Source organism: Macrotis lagotis, chromosome 7, assembly GCF_037893015.1.
Source record: "Macrotis lagotis isolate mMagLag1 chromosome 7, bilby.v1.9.chrom.fasta, whole genome shotgun sequence".
Lineage (NCBI taxonomy): Eukaryota > Metazoa > Chordata > Mammalia > Peramelemorphia > Peramelidae > Macrotis > Macrotis lagotis.
Window position 1 is genome coordinate 219,824,424 of NC_133664.1, and position 23,413 is coordinate 219,847,836.

Consider the following 23,413-nt stretch of genomic DNA (forward strand, 5'->3'; position numbering starts at 1 on the left):
TATTTATCTAAAGCCTTTGACTTCCTCTGCAGATCACTTAAAGACAGATGAAGAGTTATTGGAAGAGAAGAAGATTCTGAATGAAATGTTAGAAGTGGTGGAGCAGAGAGACTCTCTGGTGGCCTTGCTAGAGGAGCAGAGGCTTCGAGAAAAAGAAGAAGACAAGGATTTGGAGGCTGTCATGCTGTCCAAAGGCTTCAACATGAACTGGTCCTGAGTATCAGCACATTCCCACTGGTTGGTCTTTCATCCATGTGGCTTGGCCCAGGCTCTCCAGAAACCCCTAGCTTGAGAGATCTAGAAGGTCTAGCATTTTCTGAGAGCAAACTTTCAAGTATCCCATGTGCCTCTTCAACTGTGGAATTGAGCCTCACTCCAGTGAAGTTGATTAGCTGCATCTGGCCTGAATGAGTTCTTGGAGAAGCTGGCTCAGGGGGCCCACCTGAGATATATGCACAGGGAGAAGGAAGAACACAGTGATTGACACTTACCATGAAAAAACCCTTTATCCTCCCAGATGGACTTGGTTGATCCTGTTGCCATTTCCTCTACTAACTGGTTCAATTAGAGAAGGAAGGTGAAGAGATTCCTTTTTTGTTGGCACCACTGCTTCTTTGGAGTTAACTTCCTGTTGCAGGGGAATCTAAGCAGCCTAAGGGAGCGACAGTTTTGCCTATTCTTCTTATGACTCTATGAAAGAAACCTAAAAAACACACTGCACCCTAAGAATGAGAATATCCAAAAGAGTGACATCATCAGCCTAGGATCTAGCCATCTTTCACAGAGGTCAGGGATGGCGACTAACCAAGATCTCTCTCTAGGGGAGTTCTTTGGAGTTGGCTCAACACCTGAAGAGGGTGCAAAGGGAACAACTCTACACTACAAGATTTAAAGAAAGTTCATTTAGAGTGTGTGACCCAATCATCCCATGGCTCAAGCGCTTCCCTGTGGCAAGGACCACAGACTTGGGGAGTGCTCCCTTTCACCTTTGTTTTGAATTGCAACTATTTTGACACTGGAAAATACTGACTCTGAGAGACAGTGGGGTGGGGTCAAGGCCCCAGGTTTCAGAACCCAGTTGAGGGATGCCTCAGGACAGAAAGTTATTGACACTGCTCACTACTTTTAGTTGGGAAAGGAGATTATGTTTTCCTTAATTTTTTCTCTTTGTTTGCACAATGATAATGAAGCAAAGACCTGACAGGACCCTTGGTTACTTTGAACCCTTTTTTTTTTTGTCAATTAACTTATTTTTTTTAATACTTGAAAAGAAGCGAGTTTGCTTTTTATATCTTTACATGAAACACAAATCATCCAGTGCTCAAATGAGGGAGTGCCAGACATCTGTTTTTACATCATTCGTCATCCAGTCATCAATTGACTTGGTTACATGCGTCTATTTATTCTTGTCCTTCATGATATTTCTAGCCTGTTATTCCTGTTGGCTTCAGGGAACAGAACATGACCCTGTTGTGACCTAGTTTTTTTTTTCTTGTTTTATCTGATGGCTTGTTCTGGCCCCCCTATGTGTTCTATTCTGACTGAGAATTAATTTTGGCCCCATGCCTCCTCTGACTTAGAGAACAGCACATCTCCAGGACCCAACTTCCCCTTTCCCTCTGAGCTTTGCAAATAGTCATGTGTCAGAGAATATATTTCCATTAATATTCAAGATAAAGCCAAGATTATGATAACAACTTTCTATCCCCTATCCCCACCCTACTCTTGGTTTCTCTTCTGTTGTGAGAACCCAGCTCTCAATAAGCGGCTCTTCACATAACTGACATCCAGGGGTTTCTCCTACCAAAAATACACTTAGAGAAGGTTAGTGAACTTAACTTTCTTTATTAATTAGGCCAATTGACATAGATGCATCTTAATCCAGTGGGCAGGAACCTCACTAAGGAGGATTCCTCAGATCAAACCCATCTTAAAAGAAATGCACTGGGGAAGGCAATACTACTATACTGGTAGGTTTGGGCAGACTTCAGGCAAAAAGATGAACTACATTTGCTTACCTCTTCTCCAGAAAGATAGAGAAGCAAGCCTTAGAATCGTAGAATTGATTTGTAGCATGCCTCAGCAGCTTGAACCAAGCTCACTGCAGTTTACTGGAGTTCGCCCAGAAGCTAGCTTCTCAAAGTTCCCAGGTCCACTAGCTCAGACTAACCTAAGAGTCTAATTGTTGTCACCAGGAATATCGTGAACTCAGGGAAGATGTCATTTTTGCCAGACCAGATGTTCTCCATCCAACTCTTGATTAGGCTGAATGATGTCCATAGAGAACTAAGGCTTTGGCACCTCTCAGAAGTAATGTGGATAAAGCAAAAATCAGATCTGACCTGGAAAGTTCTGTGAGGAATCATTCTGTGCCTCAATCACAACATCCTCCTTGGACCTCGGTTTCCTCATCTGTAACATGAGGGGGATTGACTAGATAGCCTCTGAGGTCCCTTCCAGCTCTAAAACTATGAGCCTTTTAACAATAAAGGAACAAAAATTTTGTCCCTTAATTCTTTGTGACTAAAGGCTGCCATCTTTTTCTATGGAAACCCCTGCATTGATAAGCTGCTAGATACTATCACAAGTTCTTACTTTTATCCCTATCTCCCATATTTCTAATTGTCTCCATTTTTTCTCAAAAAGAAAGACTCTGCCTTTGAGTCCCCCAGCTTTCCATGGAATGGGGACTCTCCTCCCCATAGTGTTTGAGCACTATAACTATGTGGCCTTCTCACCAATCTCACCATCACCACCCCATCAGTCAGGAGTGAAGGATCAATTCAGGATTAAATCCTAAATTACTTAAACAGATGTAACGGTGGTGATGATAGGCTTCCAGTAGTGTTACTTTTATCTCTTTCCTGCTTCTGCTGCTGCCAAGAATGTGAATAGTCACACTACTGTATCCTTTAAATCACAGTCTGCTGCATTTTCGGTCAAGGGAAAGTAGTGTGTTAAAACATACTATGCATATAGGAGAGACTTAATAAATGCTTCATTGAGTTGAATTTGCAAAAATATTTTTTAAAAAGCTATAAGCCTACAAAATATTCCCTAGTTCTTCCAGTCAACAGTATTATGACTTCAAAGTGGTCAGTGGCAGGAAATGTATCAGTTACCTGCAAAAATTCTGTTTTATATTTCCTGCCTTTATTTGAAATCTTAGTTACTCCTTATGAAGGAGCTTGAGCTCCTTTTGAGTCCAGCCTCATCCTTTTCAGGTTATCAAAGTAGATTTTTTTTTTTAGCTCCCATTTTTGTTAACCACTATTTAGCAAATTTTCTTAGTACACTGGCAACATGAGTAGCATGAAAAATTTCCCAGCTCTGGAAATGTCATATCCTCCAGTTAACTTTATTTCTGAGATCTTAGTTCCTGGAAAACAGGGTCCCTGGTTCTGTAGAAATTCTAGATTTGCTTTTAGTGAACACAAGCACAAAAAGACATGACCAACCACTTAGCAGCTTGGGGGTAACAGGATACCCCCACTGTTTGAAGGGAAATCTCTTGCTTTGGAGTCTTACAAATCTTTTAACAGTATGGCTAGGTACAGCTCGTGGTTTGTGATAATGGTGCCATCACTCTGTGACAGTGCCATCAGTTTGTGGAATCTAGCCTTGGTACTTTCTCCTAGACTGATTCTAACCAGCACCAATGGAACAATCATCTACTCCCATCAAGCAGAAGTGAAGGGTGAGAAGGGGGGGAGAGTAGAAGAGGGAAAACATTGGACCTGCTTGACCAAGAAAAATGGTCCATTTTATGCACAATAAAAGTTTTAGAAAGAAATAATGGTGTATTTTTTAGGTATTTTAGTGACTATAGTTAACCACTCTGAATTTCTTTCACCTTATTCAAGCAAGCAGTCAATTGTCTGAGAAAAGCCCACATTCACATATTTTACTATATATATTATATATATATATTCATGTATGTATTCACATACATTGGAAAATACTTATTTTGTAAAGAATGTAACTTTTATTGGATTTGTTCCTTTAGTCCATCTGTGAAACTCCCTTCTTATCTCTTGAACTCTCAAACAAGGCAGTATTTGATAAAGTTCATCCTGGCCAAAAGTGAACAGTGCTGTAGTAAAGTAGGTCGTATAACACAATCTATTCATAAACAGAGATTCTCCATGAAATTAAATAATCCATTTTGTCCTGGATCTCCTCCCAGAGCTTCAACCACCCTCCGTTTAGATTCCCAATCCAAGAAACATATTCAAGAGAAATGAGCCAAGCTCTAGACATTGGTCCACCATCTTTAGCACAACTAAGCAAATGAGCTGCTACCCCATAGTATCAAAACATATTCAACTGATAGGAACTGAAAGGCCTCTAGAATGGGCCAAATTCCTTCCATGATTGGAAGTCAGTCCAAATAGAGAGAAATGGAAAAAAAATTCCAAATTCATTCTTTTCTACTAGACTTTCTTGGGTCTTTTTTCAATAATTTTCCTGGCACAAAATAAGATGTTGTCTTCCTCATTCTCTTCATCTTCAAGATTCCTCTCCAAATTCAACTTGCTTCTTCAAAACATGGTTGATTCCATGATCAGCAAAAATACACACAAAAACTTATTTTTCAGTTGGTGAATAAGATGTGGTCATGTATAACCAATGGAGGCAAGCCTAGAGACAGTGAATTAGAGGTCATCTTCATGAGCGTATTCTGGAAGCTAGAGAAACTAGTTATCTAGATCTTTGCCTCAAGAGGAAGAGAATCTGCCAGCTGTCCCAGAAATGGCAGAGGAGCCATAGGATAAGGATGATGTGAAGGTCTTAGAAAAGAAAACAAATGTATTTGAACTAAAATCAGTGAGATTTTGTTACGCAACTTGGGTTTTTTTTTAATATTTCCAAGATGAAACCACCCCTTCTCTGCTTAAAATTTGTATTATCTAATTGTTATGACTCTGGAAGTCATTAAATCTAGGACTGTCATATAGGGAATAGAGGCATTCTCTGTAGAGACACTGCAATAACCAGATAAGAAGGAGGACCCAGTGTGAATCCCATCTAATAACTAGCATCCATGGGTTGAGGAAGAAGAACAGGCACCATGGAGTAGTACTAAACTTGACTTCACCTCCCAGGCCCTACTGGACATACCTACTTAAAATGGATTAGTTGAAGTTTAACTGGGCAGGAAGGGAAATAGAAAGAAATATCTTTTCCTTTTTATTCTATTTTACTAGCCTTAATAGTCTTTTCTTTGGGGCAAATTGAGTCCTCTTAAACATTCTGAACCCACTCCATCTCCTCTGTCAAAGTTATCCAAAACAATGAATATAGAGCCCCTTCAGTGCTAGCTCATGGGAATGGACAGGTGGAGTAGGGTAAAATGTTAGATTGGGGGGGGGGGTGGCTGGGTGGCATAGTGGATAAAGCACCGGCCCTGGAGTCAGGAGTACCCGAGTTCAAATCTGGGCTCAGACAATAAACTTTTTAAAAAAAATGTTAGATTGAAAATAGTTCTCCTTCTCAGACCTGATCCTCATCTTACCACCAGCATTGAACACTAGAGACCACATTTTGTTGGTAGCACCAGATAGGTAAACTGCCTGATGATAGCCACTCAGTATGTTTTCATGTGACCCCAATAAATTCCAAGACTTTGTTTCTGGCCCTAGGGATGTGTCCTTTTGACACATTTAATGAGGAAAGCCCAGTTCCCTCACCATGAGATTAACCTGCAGATGAGACTTCAAAAGGAAACTTTTCATCCATTCTCTATTGCAACTGCTGCCAGCTATTAGACAGCCACTTGTTGCTAGTTGATAGAGCAGAAGACTATTCTTATATGACCTTTTTTCTTCAGTCCTACTGCCATTCTTAACATTTATAGAATTCAGGATCCAAGCAAGAGCCCCCTCCCCCACTTTCCCCTTCACAATAGCCAACTATAAAGAGCCTTCCAATATCTGAGAATAAATTAATATGCCCTAAAGTGAGTTGTCTGGCTCTGCCAAGCTTCCATAGGGAATCTCTTAGCCCTCCTCATTAGGATGTTTTAAGACCAAGTTTTAGTAACTGCTAAATAAGTCAGCCAGACTAATAGATTTCCCCAAAATAATTAAGATATTGGCCTCAAATTCCAGGCAGTATTCCCTTTGTAAGTAATGCTCACCTTGTAGAGGGTAGCTCTTCATATGATTTTACCAAAAATGAAAGCGTGGGTGAAAGAGGGAGAGACAAAAAGACAAGTCTCCACAATTTAATAACTACAAGAAATAGATTGAGGTCATGAAGAAATTAACATTTCTGAGTTCCATTCCTACTTCTGCACCAACTTGGGATGTGATATTGGGCAAGTCATCACCTCTCTATGCCTCAGTCCCCCTGGCAATAAAATGGGGATAATGGTACCTACCTCACAGGAATGTTGTGGGGAGTCATAATTTATAAAGTGGTTTGATATCCTAAGGTGGTTGGGGCCACATAGTTTTACTTTCAGTGGACATTCCTGTTGTTTGAATTCATAACTTCCTGTAGAGATTGGTCTAAAGTGTACCCTTAAGGAAACTCAACAGGGCTTCACAAGAGAATATATTCCTGCTGCCAAGTAATTCTGTCTTATCTGAGATCAATCAGGTTATATTTTAAGTGTCCTCATTTGACTCTTATTATTTTTCTTCCTGCTTATTAGATGTTGGCTGCTAGATAAGCAATAATGAAGGCAATGTTAAGTGCCCTCTACTCTTCTGCCTTCCACTCATCCTTAAAATGTGCTAAAGCCAGTCAGCATTCTCGTATTTCAACCTCGAATGCTGTGAGCTCCATTCCACAGAAATGTATGTTCTCTCCACTTGGTGTTCTGATGAGGCTATCAAGGGAAATGTTGAAGAGGGTGATTATTGCCCTCTACGATATCACCAAGGTTGTATCCTACCAAGCAGGAGCCAAGATGGCAAAGCCTCAGGACCACCAAGGAATGTGGGACTTTCTAGTAACTGTTACTCTGGGTGGTCAATAGAGATGAGCACACCTATGATAGTGCCTTGACAAATAGGAGAGCACCTAGCACCTAGAAAACCAGACTCTACCCTGCTGAAACTTGGGGAAGTTCACTGCTATTTTCAACCAATATTAGTCCTGCCCTAGGAGTGTCCTTCACAAAGATAAGGAGAAACTTTTAACAGCCTTCATTTCCATGTTGTAAAAGGCTTCTTGCCTGAAGAAATAATTATTCACACACTTTTTAAAAACATTACTCTTCACCAGCCTCACTTTGGAACACAGGATAAGGTTTCTGGAGCAAAGAATAAGGGGGTTAGACTATTTCAAGAAATCCCTTTGTATTTTCGTATTTATTTAAAGCTAGGGAATGATCTGAAAGTGGGTGTCTTACACATTTCTATAGACCCAGTGGTCCTAAGTTCTTTGTGGAGTACTGGGTGTCTGATCTACACTTGTGTACTATGAGAATATCCTTCACCTTTTCCATTTAAATATCTTCACAGATTGATATTAAGCATTCTGCCAGCTTACACTGCATAACCTAGATCTCTATTGGTTCAAGAACCTCATGATTATATAAAACTTAGAGAGATGAGAATAGGGAAACACTACCCAGTTATCATCTGACCTAGGTTAGGAGTGGACCAAGCCCTCCACACCAGGGGGACAAGAAGAGATCTGACTCCTCCATCACAACTGAAAAAAGTTTTCTCCATTCCTAGGTGGCATGAGAAGTAGAGAACTGGTTATGGGGGGGGGTTCCTTTAAAACTTTAGATGAAAAAGGTGGAAAGAATGCCCTATTAGAATGGCATTGTAGTAATTTAAATAATGCAAACATACACCAAATACACTCTAAATGAAGGGATTTGCCTCTTGCACCTTCTTCAAGGGTAGGGGAATTCTGATATTCAGACTGTTAGAAGTCTTTAGAGCTTGTGTGTGGAGTATAACAGTAAAAGTATCTTCTGTGTAGAAATAAACATTTTCTTCAATTTGGTTCTGGTATACATTTGCTCTCTAGATGTTTCTGCCCTTCAAATGGTCAACAGCTAAAATAAAGTCTGTTGTTATTTTTGTCTTCTGCGTGGTAGAAGCTTATTTTTGTCTCAAGCAAGCCTTCCGTGGGCCTCCAACTTAAGGTAGCTATGTTTTTCAGTAGCAGACTAGATCATGATCAGAAATCTGTAATGTGCAGTCCATATAGATATATGCAATTACACTAAACATATTACAATCACTTAATCCAAGCATACCAACATGTCGCCTGACAATATTCAGTTGCATGATAGTAGTGATTGCAAGTGATGGTGGTCAGACCCCACTAGTAAGTGAGTGTACTAGCTAATTTGGTTTAAAAAAGAAAAATGACAGAGATGAGGGAAGGAGTGTGTAATGTAGCCAGAAAAGGAGCCCTCTCAAAAAAATTGTAAAGTGAACCAGGAGGTTCCTGTAGATTGAAAATTGATCCCTAAGATAATATGGTCAAATTCATTAAACTCCCATAATTGAGATCAATGAAAAGCTAGATGGCAAGAAATAACAGTTTTGGGATTGGGGCAAAGGCAATTGCTTGGTTCTAGTTTCATGGTTCTCAGACTTTTCCACCTTTTGATACATATACCCCTCCACACAAGAATTGCCAAAATTCTTTATTTCCATGGTTCTTAAAACCTTTCCCCCCCAAAAGATCAAAGTTTAGAAGGTTCTAAAATCACCAGTTATTAAGAAAGCAATTATACAAATCTTCCTCTTAGCTGTTGAAAGTAAAGCAGGATAAGGGGAGCATTTAACAATGGAAGAGAACGGATGATTATGATCAGATAGTGTATAGTATGTCACCCCCACCAGACTACTCTAATTAACTCGTTATTTTTGTTGCTTTTTTGATGTTTTTTTTAAAAATGCAATTATTCCAGAAAGCCTACTATTGTAGCAATGAAGCTTTGCAAAATAATTTAGTCAAAGAAACCTATACTGTTGATGCCTGGCAGCATGTGTCTCCTGTAGAAATCTGATATATTTTAGCATTTCCTTTTTATTGTGGTCAATGTGTATATTGTTCTCTTTATTCTATTTACTTCACTCTCATGAATTCATACAGTTTCCCAGATATTTCTTACTTCTTCATAAAAATTATTACAATAAAAATAGTAATATATTATGGTCATATGCCATAGCTTGTTCAACCATTCCCCAATTAATGAGCATGTGTTTTGCTTAATTTTTTTAACTACCTTAAAGAATGTGTCTATAAATATTTTATTACATAGAAGTCTTTTATTTCCATTATTAAACTCCTTGAGGTGTTTTTCCAATAGTGGAATCACTGGGTCAAAAAATATTAATGGTTTAATTCCCCAACAGCTTTACTATTGTCATAGAATTATATTAATATTTGCATGTTCCAGCAACTAGTCTTCTTGGTGCCCTCAGAACATTCCCCAGACTTAGAAATAGGCATAATTTAAAAAATTCTACAGTTACTACCCCTTACCTCTTCTAAACTTTTCAAACTAAAAATAGCCTCTGAGGAATGGAAATAGCTTGTCTGGGCTTATTTTTCCATGTTCTAGGACAAGGCTGTCCAACCTTAAGTTATCTTAGGGCCGCATTAAAATAAAATAATTATTCAAGGGCCGCACCCAGAATTAAAAATATAGTACACTAATATAATAGCTAATTTGTAATCTTACCTTAGGTTTAGCAAGTGCTAGGAAAAGTCATGGTACCTTTAACTTCTTAGAAAGGGGGAGCTTGCGTCATCAGTACTACAGGCAAAGCAAGAAAGTAAACACAAAACAACAAAGGAACAACACAACAGTTTAAAGGTAAGTGCATGCTGACTAGCCTTCGTTGTACAGATGGAATGCATCCCACAGATCAACTGAAAATTCAGTGCGAAACGTTCCATCTGTAATACTGCTTAAAAACACAAAAGTAAGGGGAAGCTAGGTGGCGCAGTGGATAGAGCACAGGCCCTGGAGTCAGGAGTACCTGAGTTCAAGTCTGACCTCAGACACTTAATAATTGCCTAGCTGTGTGGTCTTGCATAAGCCACTTAACCCCAGTGCCTTGCAAAAACTAAAAAAGCAAAACAAAAACACAAATTAAATTAACATCGAGATTATTTATTAGTGATGGAATTTAAAAAATCTAAAACACATTCCATGCAAATCATCCACAAGCAGGCTGCAGTAAATGGCACTGTGGCCACATGCCACCCAAGGGCTATATTTTGGACAGCCGTGTTCTAGGATGTGGCTCCATCACCACTTTTCCAGTAGTATAAGAGAAAAGAAAAAGATGGAAAAATAAGTTGAGAAATTTGTTCAAAAAATCTTGTGAATGGATGTTATCTTGTAGAAATAAAAAAGGTCAAACTTCTCCAAGCTCAGTTTAAGCCTCAACATATGGTGGATAAATTATGAAATCTATGACTTATGTTAATGCTTTTCTTCCTAACAATAATCCAAAACCTCAAAATTAGTAATGAGAGTGGTCTGGAGGCCAATTGCTGTCAAAGAAAACACATAACCTTCATGAACAAACCTCACAAACATATAACCTTCATGAAAGAAAGACTATGTTGTTCTTTTCTAAAAGTCAATATCAAGCACATTTCTCTTGCCCATCTATTAGATATATCCCTGAATATTCACCTCTGTAAGCTGTAGGATTGGCTTCCATAATTATTAGTGCCAAAGTGAAATATCTTTTCTATGTTCTGAGGCTGTTAAGATGTATTTCACACTAGTTTTTTCAAATTTGTTTTCATGGAAAGGTACAGCTAGGAAAATTGCTCTATTTGCCCTAGCCAATATATAGTGATAAAAACTGAGAAGGGCAACCTTATGATTCTAAAGAGAATGGAAGAGATCAATGAATATTTACACACACACACACACACACACACACACACACAAAATAATGGGGGGAAAGAAGAATGAAGGTACTAGGATCTGGTATCTCAGGGAAAGTTTCATGTAGGAAGTAATTCTCAAAATGACTTCTTAAGAAAATTAATTCTAAGAGGCAAAGATGAAGACAAAGTGTCTTTCAACATGGATTATGCAAAGGAAAGCATAGTCAGGAGATAAAGTGTGGTATGTGAAGAACAACTAGAAAACCAACTTGGCTTGCTCTGTGAAAGAAATGTAGGTGTTAAAACACAGAAGTGATTCAGCTTTCAATTGAACAAATATTTATGTAACTTATTGTTCAAAGCCTATGAGAAAGCCAAAGATGAGTTGTCCTAAATCTATTGCCTAATAGAGTTTATAAGAAATGAAAGTAAATACCCATAATAAAAAGTAAGATGATACTTGATTTTCATGAAGGAAGAAAGATTTAATTGGGAGTGTATCAGAAAAAAACTTTGAAAAGAAAGAAATATCCAAGCTGGACTTTGAATGATTAGTAGAATGTTGGTAGGCAGAAATGAGAGGAATGGTTTTCTGAATAGAAAAGATAAAATGATCTAGAAACAAAGTAAAGACTGACAGATTGCTTTCCATGGGGGGGGGGGGGAAGTAAGATTAGGGGGAAAATTGTAAAACTCAAATAATATCTTTAATAAAAATAAATTTAAAAAAAGATAAATGATCAAAGACATGAAAATAGAAAAAAGAGAGATACTTTTAGAGAACAGTAAGGAGTTTGCCAGGAACATAATATATATATTGGGGAATGATGAGATATAGCAGAGAACAATATATTGGACTAGATTTGGAGAGGGCCTTCATTGTCAAGTTAAGAAGTTGGAACCTATTCTTAGGCACCTGATAGTCACTGAAAATTTTTGAGCAATGAGGCAATGTAAGAGTTGCATTTTAGGAAAATTAATCTGATAGTAATGTGTAGCATGAATTTGAGGGATAAAAGACTAACCAAAGGCTATGTCAATAGTCATGAAAAGAAGTCTTGAATTAATTTTATTACAGTGGAACAACAAAGGAGAAAAGGAATGTATGAGATGTTGTAGATGTAGAATCTACCAGATTTGTCCACCAACTGGATTGAGTTAAAAGGGAGGGACCAAAAAGAGAAAGAAATCAAAAATTATTATCTGGGTGAATAAGAGAATAGTTATGACAGTAACAGAAATAGAGAAATGAGTTGGGGTTTGATGGTGAGTTGCATCTAATTTTGTTTGAGGTACTGATGAGACATCTGATTGGAGAGGTCTTGCACACATTCGGAAATGTTGGGTTGGAACTTACAAGATAAGTGAGAGCTAAAAATATGAAAGCTATGCAAAGTGAATGAGATTGTCAAAGAAGAGATTGTAAAAAGAAAATAGAAAAAGGAATGGGTTATTAGGGAATGTCTATATTTAGAGACGGGGGGGTGGGGGTGGGAAGGAGCCATTGGAGAGGGAACCAGAGTTCAGAAGTTAGAGTATGCAATATCTTGGAAACAAAGAAGAGAGGGTTTCAGATGTTTCAGAGAGATTAAAACCTAAAAAATGGCCTTGAACTTAGCCACTAAAAGAGCAGAGCCCATAAATGAGAGCATTTACTGCAAGGAAGGCCTTCCTGAAACACAAATTTTGCAATGCCCTAAGTGGGAAACACTTCCTTAAGCCCTGTGAAGATGTGAAAAATGATAATTTATTTAACAACACTGAAAGTATCAAATCCAGCAACTCATAAACCAAAGTCTGGGCAGTTCCCCTTGCCACTCTTTCTTGGTTTCAGGGGAAATGAAAAGGAAATGAAAAATATCTCTCTTAGGATAGAAGAGGGAAGGTGAAGCCTACTACTCCTCAAGGCTGAGAAAGCAAAGGTGAAAGTCAATTCCACTAAATTGCACCAGAGGGCAACTGTGTCTACCCAGTAAGATTCCTTCTCTGGTCAGAATTCCATAAGGGAATCTGCAACTACAGGCTTACTCAGGGGTTCTTAATCACATGTTTATGTGTGTGTGTGTGTGTGTATGTGTGTGTAATACACAGGATTACAAAGAAAATTAGTTATGTAGAGATGCAATAATCAAAATATTAAATAAATTCATTGACCCTGGATTAAGAACTTCTGGGAAAAAGAAATCTGCACCAGGGAAGTCATCCAGCTCTCCAACCAGGTCAATCTATAAGAAACTGGGAGATTATATCTCTGAGCTTTAGAGGAGACCTGACATTGACCCTGAAGAAGTGGTACCCCTAGATTTCCCCCACTAGCTAAAGCTGCTGAAAATTAAACAGTATCCCCAAGAACTAGAGTAGAACAGAGTAGACATCCCAAGGGGTACTACCTGATGAAAGGTGGGACTTCAATTCAGATTTTTCTGACTCAAGTCCAGTGCTTTATCCACACTACCACTTACTTGCCTCTAGAGTTAATATTCCATCTTATTAAATGATCGTTTCAGTCTTCAAAAGATGAAGGAAGCATCAAGGTGAAATACTGTCCTGACCTTGTTTTGTGCAAAAAAAGAAAGATTTGGTCATCAAAGTAAATAGGAGCAGCACCTTGAGAAGCCACAACCACTCATTCCTGTAATTTGTAATGTTTGTCCTTCATTTTCAAAGAAGATGACATCAGGGAGGTGATACCATGAGAAGCACATGAATTGGATGTGAGTGAGGGGGGCTTGGGCTAAGTCACCAGCCTCACTTTCTCCTCCAGAGCCATCTGAGTCCAATGATAAATCAGGACAACTGGAGGTGGACCTGTATGTGAAGCAAATAGGGTTAAGTGACCTGCCCAAAGTCACACAGCTATTAAGTGTCAGAGGTTGGGTTCAAACTCCCATCCTCCTGATTCCCAGGCTAGTGCTCTTTTGTGATAGAGAAGTAAAAGAAATCTTAATACAATCAACAGATTTTATATATTATATATATATATTATATAGATAAAATAATAGATATATACTCTATATTTTTGAGAAATCAGAAAGGAGATCAGCTCCAGTGGACAAAATTCTCTAAGGGAAGACAGTCCCACAGGGAATAATAAATTCTCAAGAATAAAATTCTGAAGGAGAAAAAATAAGCTTTTCTAAGGTAGAGAAAAGTCATCTAAAGGGATCAATGTAGATGCAAAAACTCATCAACTAATATAAAATTTTTAAAGGATCTGTCCAGAGTGGAAACAGGGCAGGCTAAGGAGAATGAATTGTTGTTGAGTAATGTCTAACTCTTTGTGACCCCATTTGAGTTTTCTTGGCAAAGTTATTGGAGTAGTTTGTTATTTCCTTTTCCAGCTCATTTTTACATATGAGGAAACTGGGACAAAGGGGTTAAGTGACTTACCCGGGGTCCACATCTAGTAAGCGATTGAGACTATATCTGAACTGAAAAAGAGGAATCTTCCCAACTCCAGACTTAGTTTTCTATCCACTGTGCCACTTAGCTATCCCCAAATACACTGTACCTGTGAGAACAGTGTCATGCTACTAAAGCTCATGATGAGCTCAAGATAATGGAGGAGTTGAATCATGTCATTTTTTTTAAAAGAAGGAGAAGGAAGTTGCAGCTGATCGTTCACAGGTACTATTTCAATATGCAAAGACAGGACTTAAGAAATATTATTTCATAAGACATTTGGTCATCACTTACTCAATGCTATTATTAAGTATTTGCAAAAATATCATCATGAAAACACAGCTTATATACCAACATTTGTTGCTGAGGACAAATTCTAGGAAAAATTTACTAAGATTCCCATACCAAATCAACATAAATTCTGAAACATGTATGGTAACTTCCATGAAAAGATGGGGGAAAGTAAGAATGGGAAAATATGGTATAGGAGAAATAAATGAGAGAGGTCAAAGACTTGTGGATTATGCAAAAGAATTACAGCTCCACATCACAAATACAAATTCTTTTAAAAAAAAAGAATTAGAATATCTTATTGTCTGATCTTGCTATCTCTTATACTTTATGTTTCTTCCTTAAGGATATGATTTCTCTCTCATCACATTCAATTTGGATCAATATAACATGGAAACAATGTAAAGACTGGCAAATTGCCTTCTGTGGGGAGTGGGGGGGAGGGAAGTAAGATCAGGGGAAAAATTGTAAAACTCAAAATAAATAAAATTTTTATAAAAAAGAATTAGTAGGCATTGTACATGGTGAGAAACTAATCACATTTTAACAGATAGGAAAGACATTTTTGAAGTGAAAGTTATTTGTGAGTTGATTGTGTAGTCAGAACATCAGGTTAGAATATATTAATACAAAAAATAATAATAATGAGGAAAACACATGACCTATAATTAAGATCTAGCCCCAAATTTATTTAAACAATCTACTGGAATTTTAAAATATGAAATGAACTACAGAAATGACATTGATACTAGTTATAATAGTTTCATCCAGAAGTTAAAATGTTGCAATTTTTATAACAACAACTAAAAGTCCAGAAAGCACCTCAGTCAGCAAATAGTTCTCTTAGTTTCCAAACAAAAAGAGATGGCTATTAAAGGCAACACCAGTTGGAATATAATGTAGTATGTAAAATTTTATGTCTAAGAGAGATCAGCTAAAATGGCAGAATCAGAAGCAATACACTTCAGTTCCCTCTGACAACTACTCCAGTAACAGAACTAAGCAGACCACTACACTGAATAGTATTGGGAAATCTAAGGAAAAATCACAGGGATGCATCTTTGCAGCCCAAGATGACAAATTTTACCTAAAGGCAAGTAATGAGAAGGAACTATGGAAAGTGAGAAAGCCCATAAGGCATACTTAGTCCTGGGACCCAAGCCAATAATGAGATCACTAGGTTTGAAAAATCAATCCCTGGGGTTCCAAATGAGCAGCATTGCCAGGTACCCAGAGTGGATCAAGGACTCAACACTAGGTCAAGAACAAAGGTAGGCTAACAGCTTTGGTCTCCCAGAAAAAACTGTGGGCTCAGTCCCAACTGAGTACAGGAGCAACTTGGGGTTGCCCAGAATAATGGGTTTTCCAGTTGAAGAATAAGGCAATGAAGACTCAGCTCACACAAAAAAAAAACCAAAAACATTAAAGGCTAGACCATCAGTACAATTTCTCTATATCTATATCTTAGATTTTATTTCATTTTAAAAGCTCTTTGACAGGAGCCACTCAGAGTTAAGTCTACATACAGCTGTGTTGTCTAGACACAAAGTGGGATGTGGAATACCCAAAAAGGTAACAATGAAACCATGCTCTTTAACTACATAGGGGTACACTGAAAGCCTGAGCTTCCTACCTCTAGCTACATCTATGATCTTTCAAGAACACAGTACTCAGTCCTCAAAAACATAGTGGTAGGACCCCAAATAAGACAGGCCAGGATCATTCAAAGCCATAATAATACTTCCAGAAGGGTTCAGAGCCTAGTCCTAAAACAAAATCCCAATCTGGGAAGTAAGCCTGGAAGAATGAGTAAACCAAAAAGATAGAAAGCTACATGATTTCAAAGATGACCAAGACATAAACTCAGAAAAGAATAAATAACTAAAGGGGGGGGGGGGGGGACCTAAAGGCAAAACCTTAAAGAAAAACACAGTTTGGTCAAAACAGCAGTTAGAGTTATCAGAAGAAATAAAGCAAGAGTTGGTTAAAGTTTAAAATGATACTATAAGTGAAATGAGGGAGATAAAAGAAAGAACTGGAAAAAATAAGAAGCTCTGGAAGAAAGACTTGGAAAGAGAATTAACAACTTAACACAGGAGGTGCAAAACTTCACTAAACCAAATGAAAGTGGATTATTTCACAAGACAACAAAAAAAAATGAATTAGAAGTAAAAGATCTTTTTAAATGAAATAAAATCTAAGATACCTCATATAAAAAATTTTCCCTAGAAAACATCAAAGCATTTTAAATCTTTGAGCTACTTGAAAGCCATAATTAAAAATTAAATGTCCTAGACAAATCCAAAGGGAGGAGAAATTCAAAACCAGAAAGAATAGGGTTCAAATACTGAGAACCACAATCAGGATCACACAAGATTTAGCTATTACTAAGGAAAGTGTGTGGAACATGATATTTCAAAAGGTTAGACATTTATGTAAAATATTAAATATATATTAAATTTTTAAAAAGCTATATATTACTCAGAAAAAAACTGAGCATAGGACTATGGGGGGAGGGAATTTATCTTTAATGAAGGAGAGAACTTCAAAGAATTTCTGAAAAAAGACAAGAGTTCTACCTTGGGACAGTGTGACCATCAAGATGGTAGACTAGATATTATCTCTGAATTCCATTTCTCAAATCTCTTCAAAAAAGAAATTATATATATATATATATATATATATATATATATATATAATCACCTATCTCCATAATCTAGAATACCTTGAATCAAAAAGAAGGTAACTCCCTCAAAAATAGGAATTGATGCTCACTGACCCTGAGCTCACTCAGCACCCCTCCTACACCTCTCACCCTAATGGCATCAAGGCTTTCCTAAGAGGACCAAAATCCACCTCTACATCTGGTTCCCTCTCTCTCTTTCCATTACCATGGAGACCCTAGCTCCAGGCTGCAGAAGTTTGTTCAAGTCTCAATAGCCTGCTTGGTCACAGTAAAGTTGCAACCTAAAAAAAAACAAAAACCTCAAATATCAAAAGAATTACTATAAAATAATAACAAAAATGCAAAAAATCAGTAAAAAAGGAAATACAAATTCAAATAACTACAAAGTACATAAAATTTCTGGAGAGCAACCTCCAAAAGCACACAAAAGACTTGCATAGATTCAATTACAAAACTCTTCATAAAGAATTAAAGAAAAACCTACATAGCTAGAGGAACATTTAGTGCTCATAGTTAGACTGTGGCAATATATATAATGAAAATGACAACTTAACAAAATAGTATTCTCAAGCACATAAAAAGTGCTCTAAGTCAATAATAAAAGGAGAAATGCACATCAAAAACATACAGAAGTTTCACTTACAGTGTATCAAATTGAAAAAAAATGAACAAAAATGGCACCAGCAAATGTTCAAGAGTTGTAAGGAAAACAAACATCGTGGACCTTTGAAATGCTACAGGGGGTCAGTGTAGCCCACACTTAAGTGTAGCCTCAACACCATCATACTGCTGCTCTTGATGTTACTAATACATGGGATTCCAGATGAAGCAATTTTCAGACCTTGCATAAGGCCTTAAGACTTTTTATTCATTTCCCCCTTCTTTTCTACGTCATACTTATCAATATTATATTTCATCAAATGATGAAATTCTGCAATTATTAGCTGTGACTAGTTCTGCAATTTATTGCTTTCATAGCTGTTTTCCAAGGTGCATGGTTCCTCTTTTTTGAGAAGATATCTCACTTAGCTTCGTTATATCCCTCTAACATGGGATCTTTAGGCCTAATCTTACTATAAATGAGGCTCCTTTTTTTCTAACTTTTATCTGTTTTTCTGATGGCAACTTTTGTCTTTAAAACTTCCCCTTTTTAGGTTTTTTTTTTAGGTTTTTGCAAGGCAAATGGGGTTAAGTGGCTTGCCCAAGGCCACACAGCTAGGTAATTGTTAAGTTTTTGAGACTGGATTTGAACCCAGGTACTCCTGACTCCAGGGCTGGTGCTTTATCTACTGCGCCACCTAGCCGCCCCTTCCCTTTTTAGTTTTTAAAAAGTATTTACTTAGTATTTTTTCACAATTACATGTAAAAATAATTTTTAAAAGTGTTCAGTTTCAAATTCTCTCTCTTCCCCCTCCCTCCTCACTAAAAAAAGCAATTTTATATAGGTTATACATGTGCAATCATGCAAAATATATTTCCATATTAGTCATGTTGTGAAAGGAAATACAGACAAAAACAAAAATAAAACCAGAAAAAATAAAGTTTAAAAAAGTATTCTTTGATCTGCATTCAGACTCTATCAGTTCTTTCTCTTGCAATGGATAGCATATTTCATAATTCCTTTAGAATTCTTTTGGTGAGAGGAGTTAAGACATTCACACTTATCATGGTATAATGCTGCTGGTACTGAGTACAATGTTCTCCTGGTTCTGTTCATTTCACTTTTCGCCAGTTCATATAAAGAATTCCACTTTTTAAAGCAACTTCTCCTGTGAGGATGGATGTAGAAAGAATAGGTCAGTCTAGAAACTGGTTCCCAGTTGCTATTTCTACTGTCTATTTAACAGGAATTTTTGAAAGAACAAATCCTGAGTATTTACAAAGTCTGACTTTGCAACAAATCATTTTTACAATACTCCAAAATCATAATTGCTCTTTCCAATAATTTTATTATATAGATTTAAAACTCAAGGTCAACTCATAAAATCAAGAAACCAATATATTGGATTCAAATCAAGCTATTTTTTACACTACATTTATCGAATATTATAGTACTCAGCAAACAAATAATACTGAATTAAGCATAGAAACAGTGCTACACATTAATAACATAATGAAACAATAGTTGTGTGCAAGTAACAAAAATAAAACTACCATAGATATACAAATTAATGGTGACACAAAATTACATGTACAGGATCAAAAAGAGAGTTCTTATAATATTTGTACTCAAATACCAACTATGAATATATTAATTAGCATCAAAACTAGGCACTTTGAATTTATAATATTCATGAATGCAATGATTTTATGATTGATCAATCAAAAATAGGAGAAAATAAAACAAAAGCAAAAGCAAATAAAACTAGAAAACAACATTTTTTAGAAAGTTATGGTTGGGGGTGGCTAGGTGGCGTAGTGGATAAAGCACTGGCCTTGGAGTCAGGAGTACCTGGGTTCAAATCCAGTCTCAGACACTTAATAATTACCTAGTTGTGTGGCCTTGGGCAAGCCACTTAACCCCATTTGCCTTGCAAAAACCTAAAAAAAAAGTTATGGTTGGAAAAATGTTTCAGTAAATAACATGAACATACTTTAAAAAAATCTCAAAATAGAAAGAGTAATAATGGAAAAAAAAGAAAATTCTTTCCAAAAAAAGAACAAGAAAAGCTATGTGATTAAATAAAACCAATGCAAACAAAATTAAAAGGAATGCAGTAAATTGAGAAATAATTTTTACAGCTAGTATTTTCTGATAAATTTCTAAAATATATAGAAAAATGAGTCAAATTTATAAGAGTACAAGAAAAGGTAATTCTCAGCTGAAGAAATTAAAGTTGTCCATAGTCAGATGAAAAATGCTGTAAATCATTACTGATTAGAGAAATGCAAATTACTGATTAGAGAAAGGCAAATTAAAACAACACTGAGGTACCACCTCATACCTATCAGATTGGCCAGAATGACTAAAAAGGAAAATGAATAATGTTGGAGGGGATATGGGAAAACTGGCACACTAATGCATTGTTGGTGGAGTTGTTAACTGCTGTAACCTTTCTGGAGAGCAATTTGGAAATATACCCAAAGGGCAATAAAACTGTTCATACACTTTGATCCAGCAATGCCATAACTAAGTCTATATTCCAAAGAGATCACAAAAAAGGGTATAGAATCCACATATACAAAAGTATTTATAGCAGCTCTTTTCATAATGTCAAAGAATTAGAAATTGAGGGTATGCCCGTCATTTGGGGAATGGTTGAACAAATTGTGGCATATGAATGTGATGGAGAACTATTGTTCTGTAAGAAATCATGAGGGAGGGTACTTCAGGAAAGCCTGGAAAGACTTGCATAAACTGATGATGAGTGAAGTGAGCAGAAATGATAAGTGCAAAGAGCAACATTGTGTGATGATCAACTGTGATGAACTTACTCATTTCAACAGAACAATACTCAAAGACTCTTGATGGAAATACTAACCATATCCAGAGAGGGAACTACAGAGTTTAAAAGCAGACTAAAACCTAGCTGTGTGTGATATTGGGCAAACCACTTAACCCCATTGCCTAGCAAAAACTAAGAAAGAAAAAAGCAGACTAAAGTTTGGTATCTTCAAGTTTTAAAAGTTGCCTTATGGGGCGGCTAGGTGGCATAGTGGATAAAGCACTAGCCTTGGAGTCAGGAGTACCTGGGTTCCAATCTGGTCTCAGATACTAAATAATTACCTAGCCATGTGGCCTTGGGCAAGCCACTTAACCCCATTTGCCTTGCAAAAACATAAAAAATAAAGTTGTATTATGTTTTTTTCTCTGTTTTCCTTTTTATTTTGATTATTCTTTCACAACAAAATAAATATGGATATAAGTTTAACATAGTTATATACATATAGTCTATATTAGATTGCTTATTGACAGAGGTAGGCAGAAGGAAAGGAAGGGAGGGAGAAAAATGTGAAACTCAAAACCTTACCAAAAAATTATGGTGAAAACTATCTTTGCATGAATTTGGAAAAATAAATAAACTATTTTTTAAAAACAAACAAAAAATAAAGGAAAAAATAGCTGGGGGGGCGGAGCCAAGATGGTGACAAGAAGGGATCCAGTCTTAGGAGCTCTCTGATAAAATTCATCAGCTAAGGACTCTAACTAAACTTTCGAGAGACAGAACCCACAAAGGGACCCAGTGAGGCAGTTCTCCTACTCAAGGTAACCTGGAAAAAAGCAGAAAAGCTCTGCTCCCCAGGGTCAGAGAGGCGGCCACCAGAGGGGTGGCCCACCAGAGCCAAAGAACCTCAGCCTCCCGGAGGCAGCCCCAGGGCGCTGGGGGTCTCAGCTCACAGCAGCAGGGTAGTCTCCTGAGCTGCACCCCGAGGAGCACCGGGCACAAAGTGGGGGAACAGCAGGGGACCTCTTCCAGAGCGAGCACATGGAGCCCAGCCCTCAGGGCACACAGTAAGCAGCATCTTCTTTCCCCAGCCCTGATCCAGGAAATAGAAGCAGGCAGAGCCGGTAAAAAGGAGCCCCCAGGGCATGAGCCCATTGAGCTGAGGGAGGGGAGTGAAGAGAGACTGCATAGCTCTGTCCTCTGCCCCTGAAACAGGACTCTGGGGCTCTGACCACATTCAGATCCTGACCACAGTCTAGGCCCCCCATAGAACAGCAGCCCCCCCCCCACATCAGCCCCTTGGCAGAGGGGGACGCTTATGGTCATTCACAGACCAGGAGGGAGGACAGAACCTCACATACTGAGACCCTTGTGGGAGTGTCCCAAAAGCTCAAGAAACACCCCAAACCAGGCCCAAGCTGGGAAAATGAGCAAGCAGAGAAACAAAAAGAAGACTATTGAGAAATATTTTGCAAATGAGCCCAAGAAGGACCAAAATACTCAGTCTGAAGATGAGGAAGCACAAGCTCCTGCATCTAAAGACTCCAAGAAAAACAGAAATTGGGCTCAGGCTATGATAGAGCTCAAAAAAGACTTTGAAAATCAAATGAGGGAGTTGGAAGAAAAACTGGGAAAAGAAAGGAGAGAGATGCAGGAAAAACATGAAAATGAAGTCAGCAGCTTAGTCAAGGAAATCCAAAAAAATGCTGAAGAAAATAGCATGCTAAAAACCAGCTTAGGTCAAATGGATAGAATAGTTCAAAAGTTATTGAGGAGAAGAATGCTTTAAAAAGCAAAATTGGCCAGATGGAAAAAGAGATAAGAAAACTCTCTGAGGAGAACAAATCCTTCAGACAAAGAATAGAATTCAGGGAGATTGATGAATTTAACAGAAATCAGGAATCAATACTTCAAAACCAAAAAAATGAAAAATTAGAAGAAAATGTGAAATATCTCATTGAAAAAACAACTGATATGGAAACAGACTTAGGAAAGATAATTTAAAAATTATTGGAATACCTGAAAGTCATGATCAGGAAAAGAGCCTTGACATCATTTTCAAAGAATTACTACAGGAAAAATGCCCTGATATTCTAGAAGCAGAGGGCAAAATAGAAATGGAGAGAATCCACCGATCCCCCTGAGAAAGAGATCCCAAAAAACCAACCCCTAGGAATATTATAGCCAAGTTCCAGAACTCCCAAGTCAAAGAGAAAATATTACAAGCAGCCAGAAGGACACAATTCAAATATCGTGGAGCTGCAGTCAGGATCACACAGGACTTAGCAGCAGCTACATTGGAAGCTCGTAGGGCTTGGAATACAATATACCGGAAGGCAAGAGAGCTTAGAATGCAGCTAAGAATGAACTACCCAGCAAGGCTGAAAGTCCTCTTCCAGGGAAAAAGATGGACTTTCAATGAACCAGGGGAATTTCAAAGGTTCCTTTTGGAATGGCCAGAGCTGAACAGAAGGTTTGATCTTCAGATACAGGACTCAGGTGAAGCATGGAGATTGGAGGAGAGGGGGGAAATATGAGGGACTTAATGATGATGAACTGCATGTATTCCTGTATAGAAAAATGACACTGATAATACTCATATGAACCTTCTCAGTTAATAGAGCAGGTAGAGAGAGCTTTTATAGTTGAAGCACAGGAGAAAGCTGAATTTGAAGATAAAATATGGTGTAAAAATGGAGTCAATAGGAAAAAAAGGGAAATGGAATGGGAGAAAGAAAAAGGAGAGGGGGAATAGGCCAAGATATTTCACATAAGATTTTTTTTCATTACAATGAGCTATTGCAATGATATGGAA

At 37.6% G+C, this 23,413-nt stretch overlaps 1 protein-coding gene across 9 annotated transcripts in view; it reads left to right on the top strand.

The window, feature by feature from the left end:
• Window positions 1-9,200, top strand: part of MICAL3 (microtubule associated monooxygenase, calponin and LIM domain containing 3) — a 347,386-nt gene extending 338,186 nt beyond the window's left edge. For 8 of the 9 annotated variants that reach the window (XM_074194932.1, XM_074194933.1, XM_074194929.1 and 5 more), the window contains one exon: window positions 33-9,199. In XM_074194932.1, coding sequence (XP_074051033.1) covers window positions 33-217 — 185 coding nt within the window. In that variant the 3' untranslated portion in view covers window positions 218-9,199. Of the gene's footprint in view, window positions 1-32 lie in introns of all 9 variants that reach the window. The other variant, XM_074194935.1, reaches the window with a different exon arrangement.
• Window positions 9,201-23,413: the final 14,213 nt, after the last annotated feature.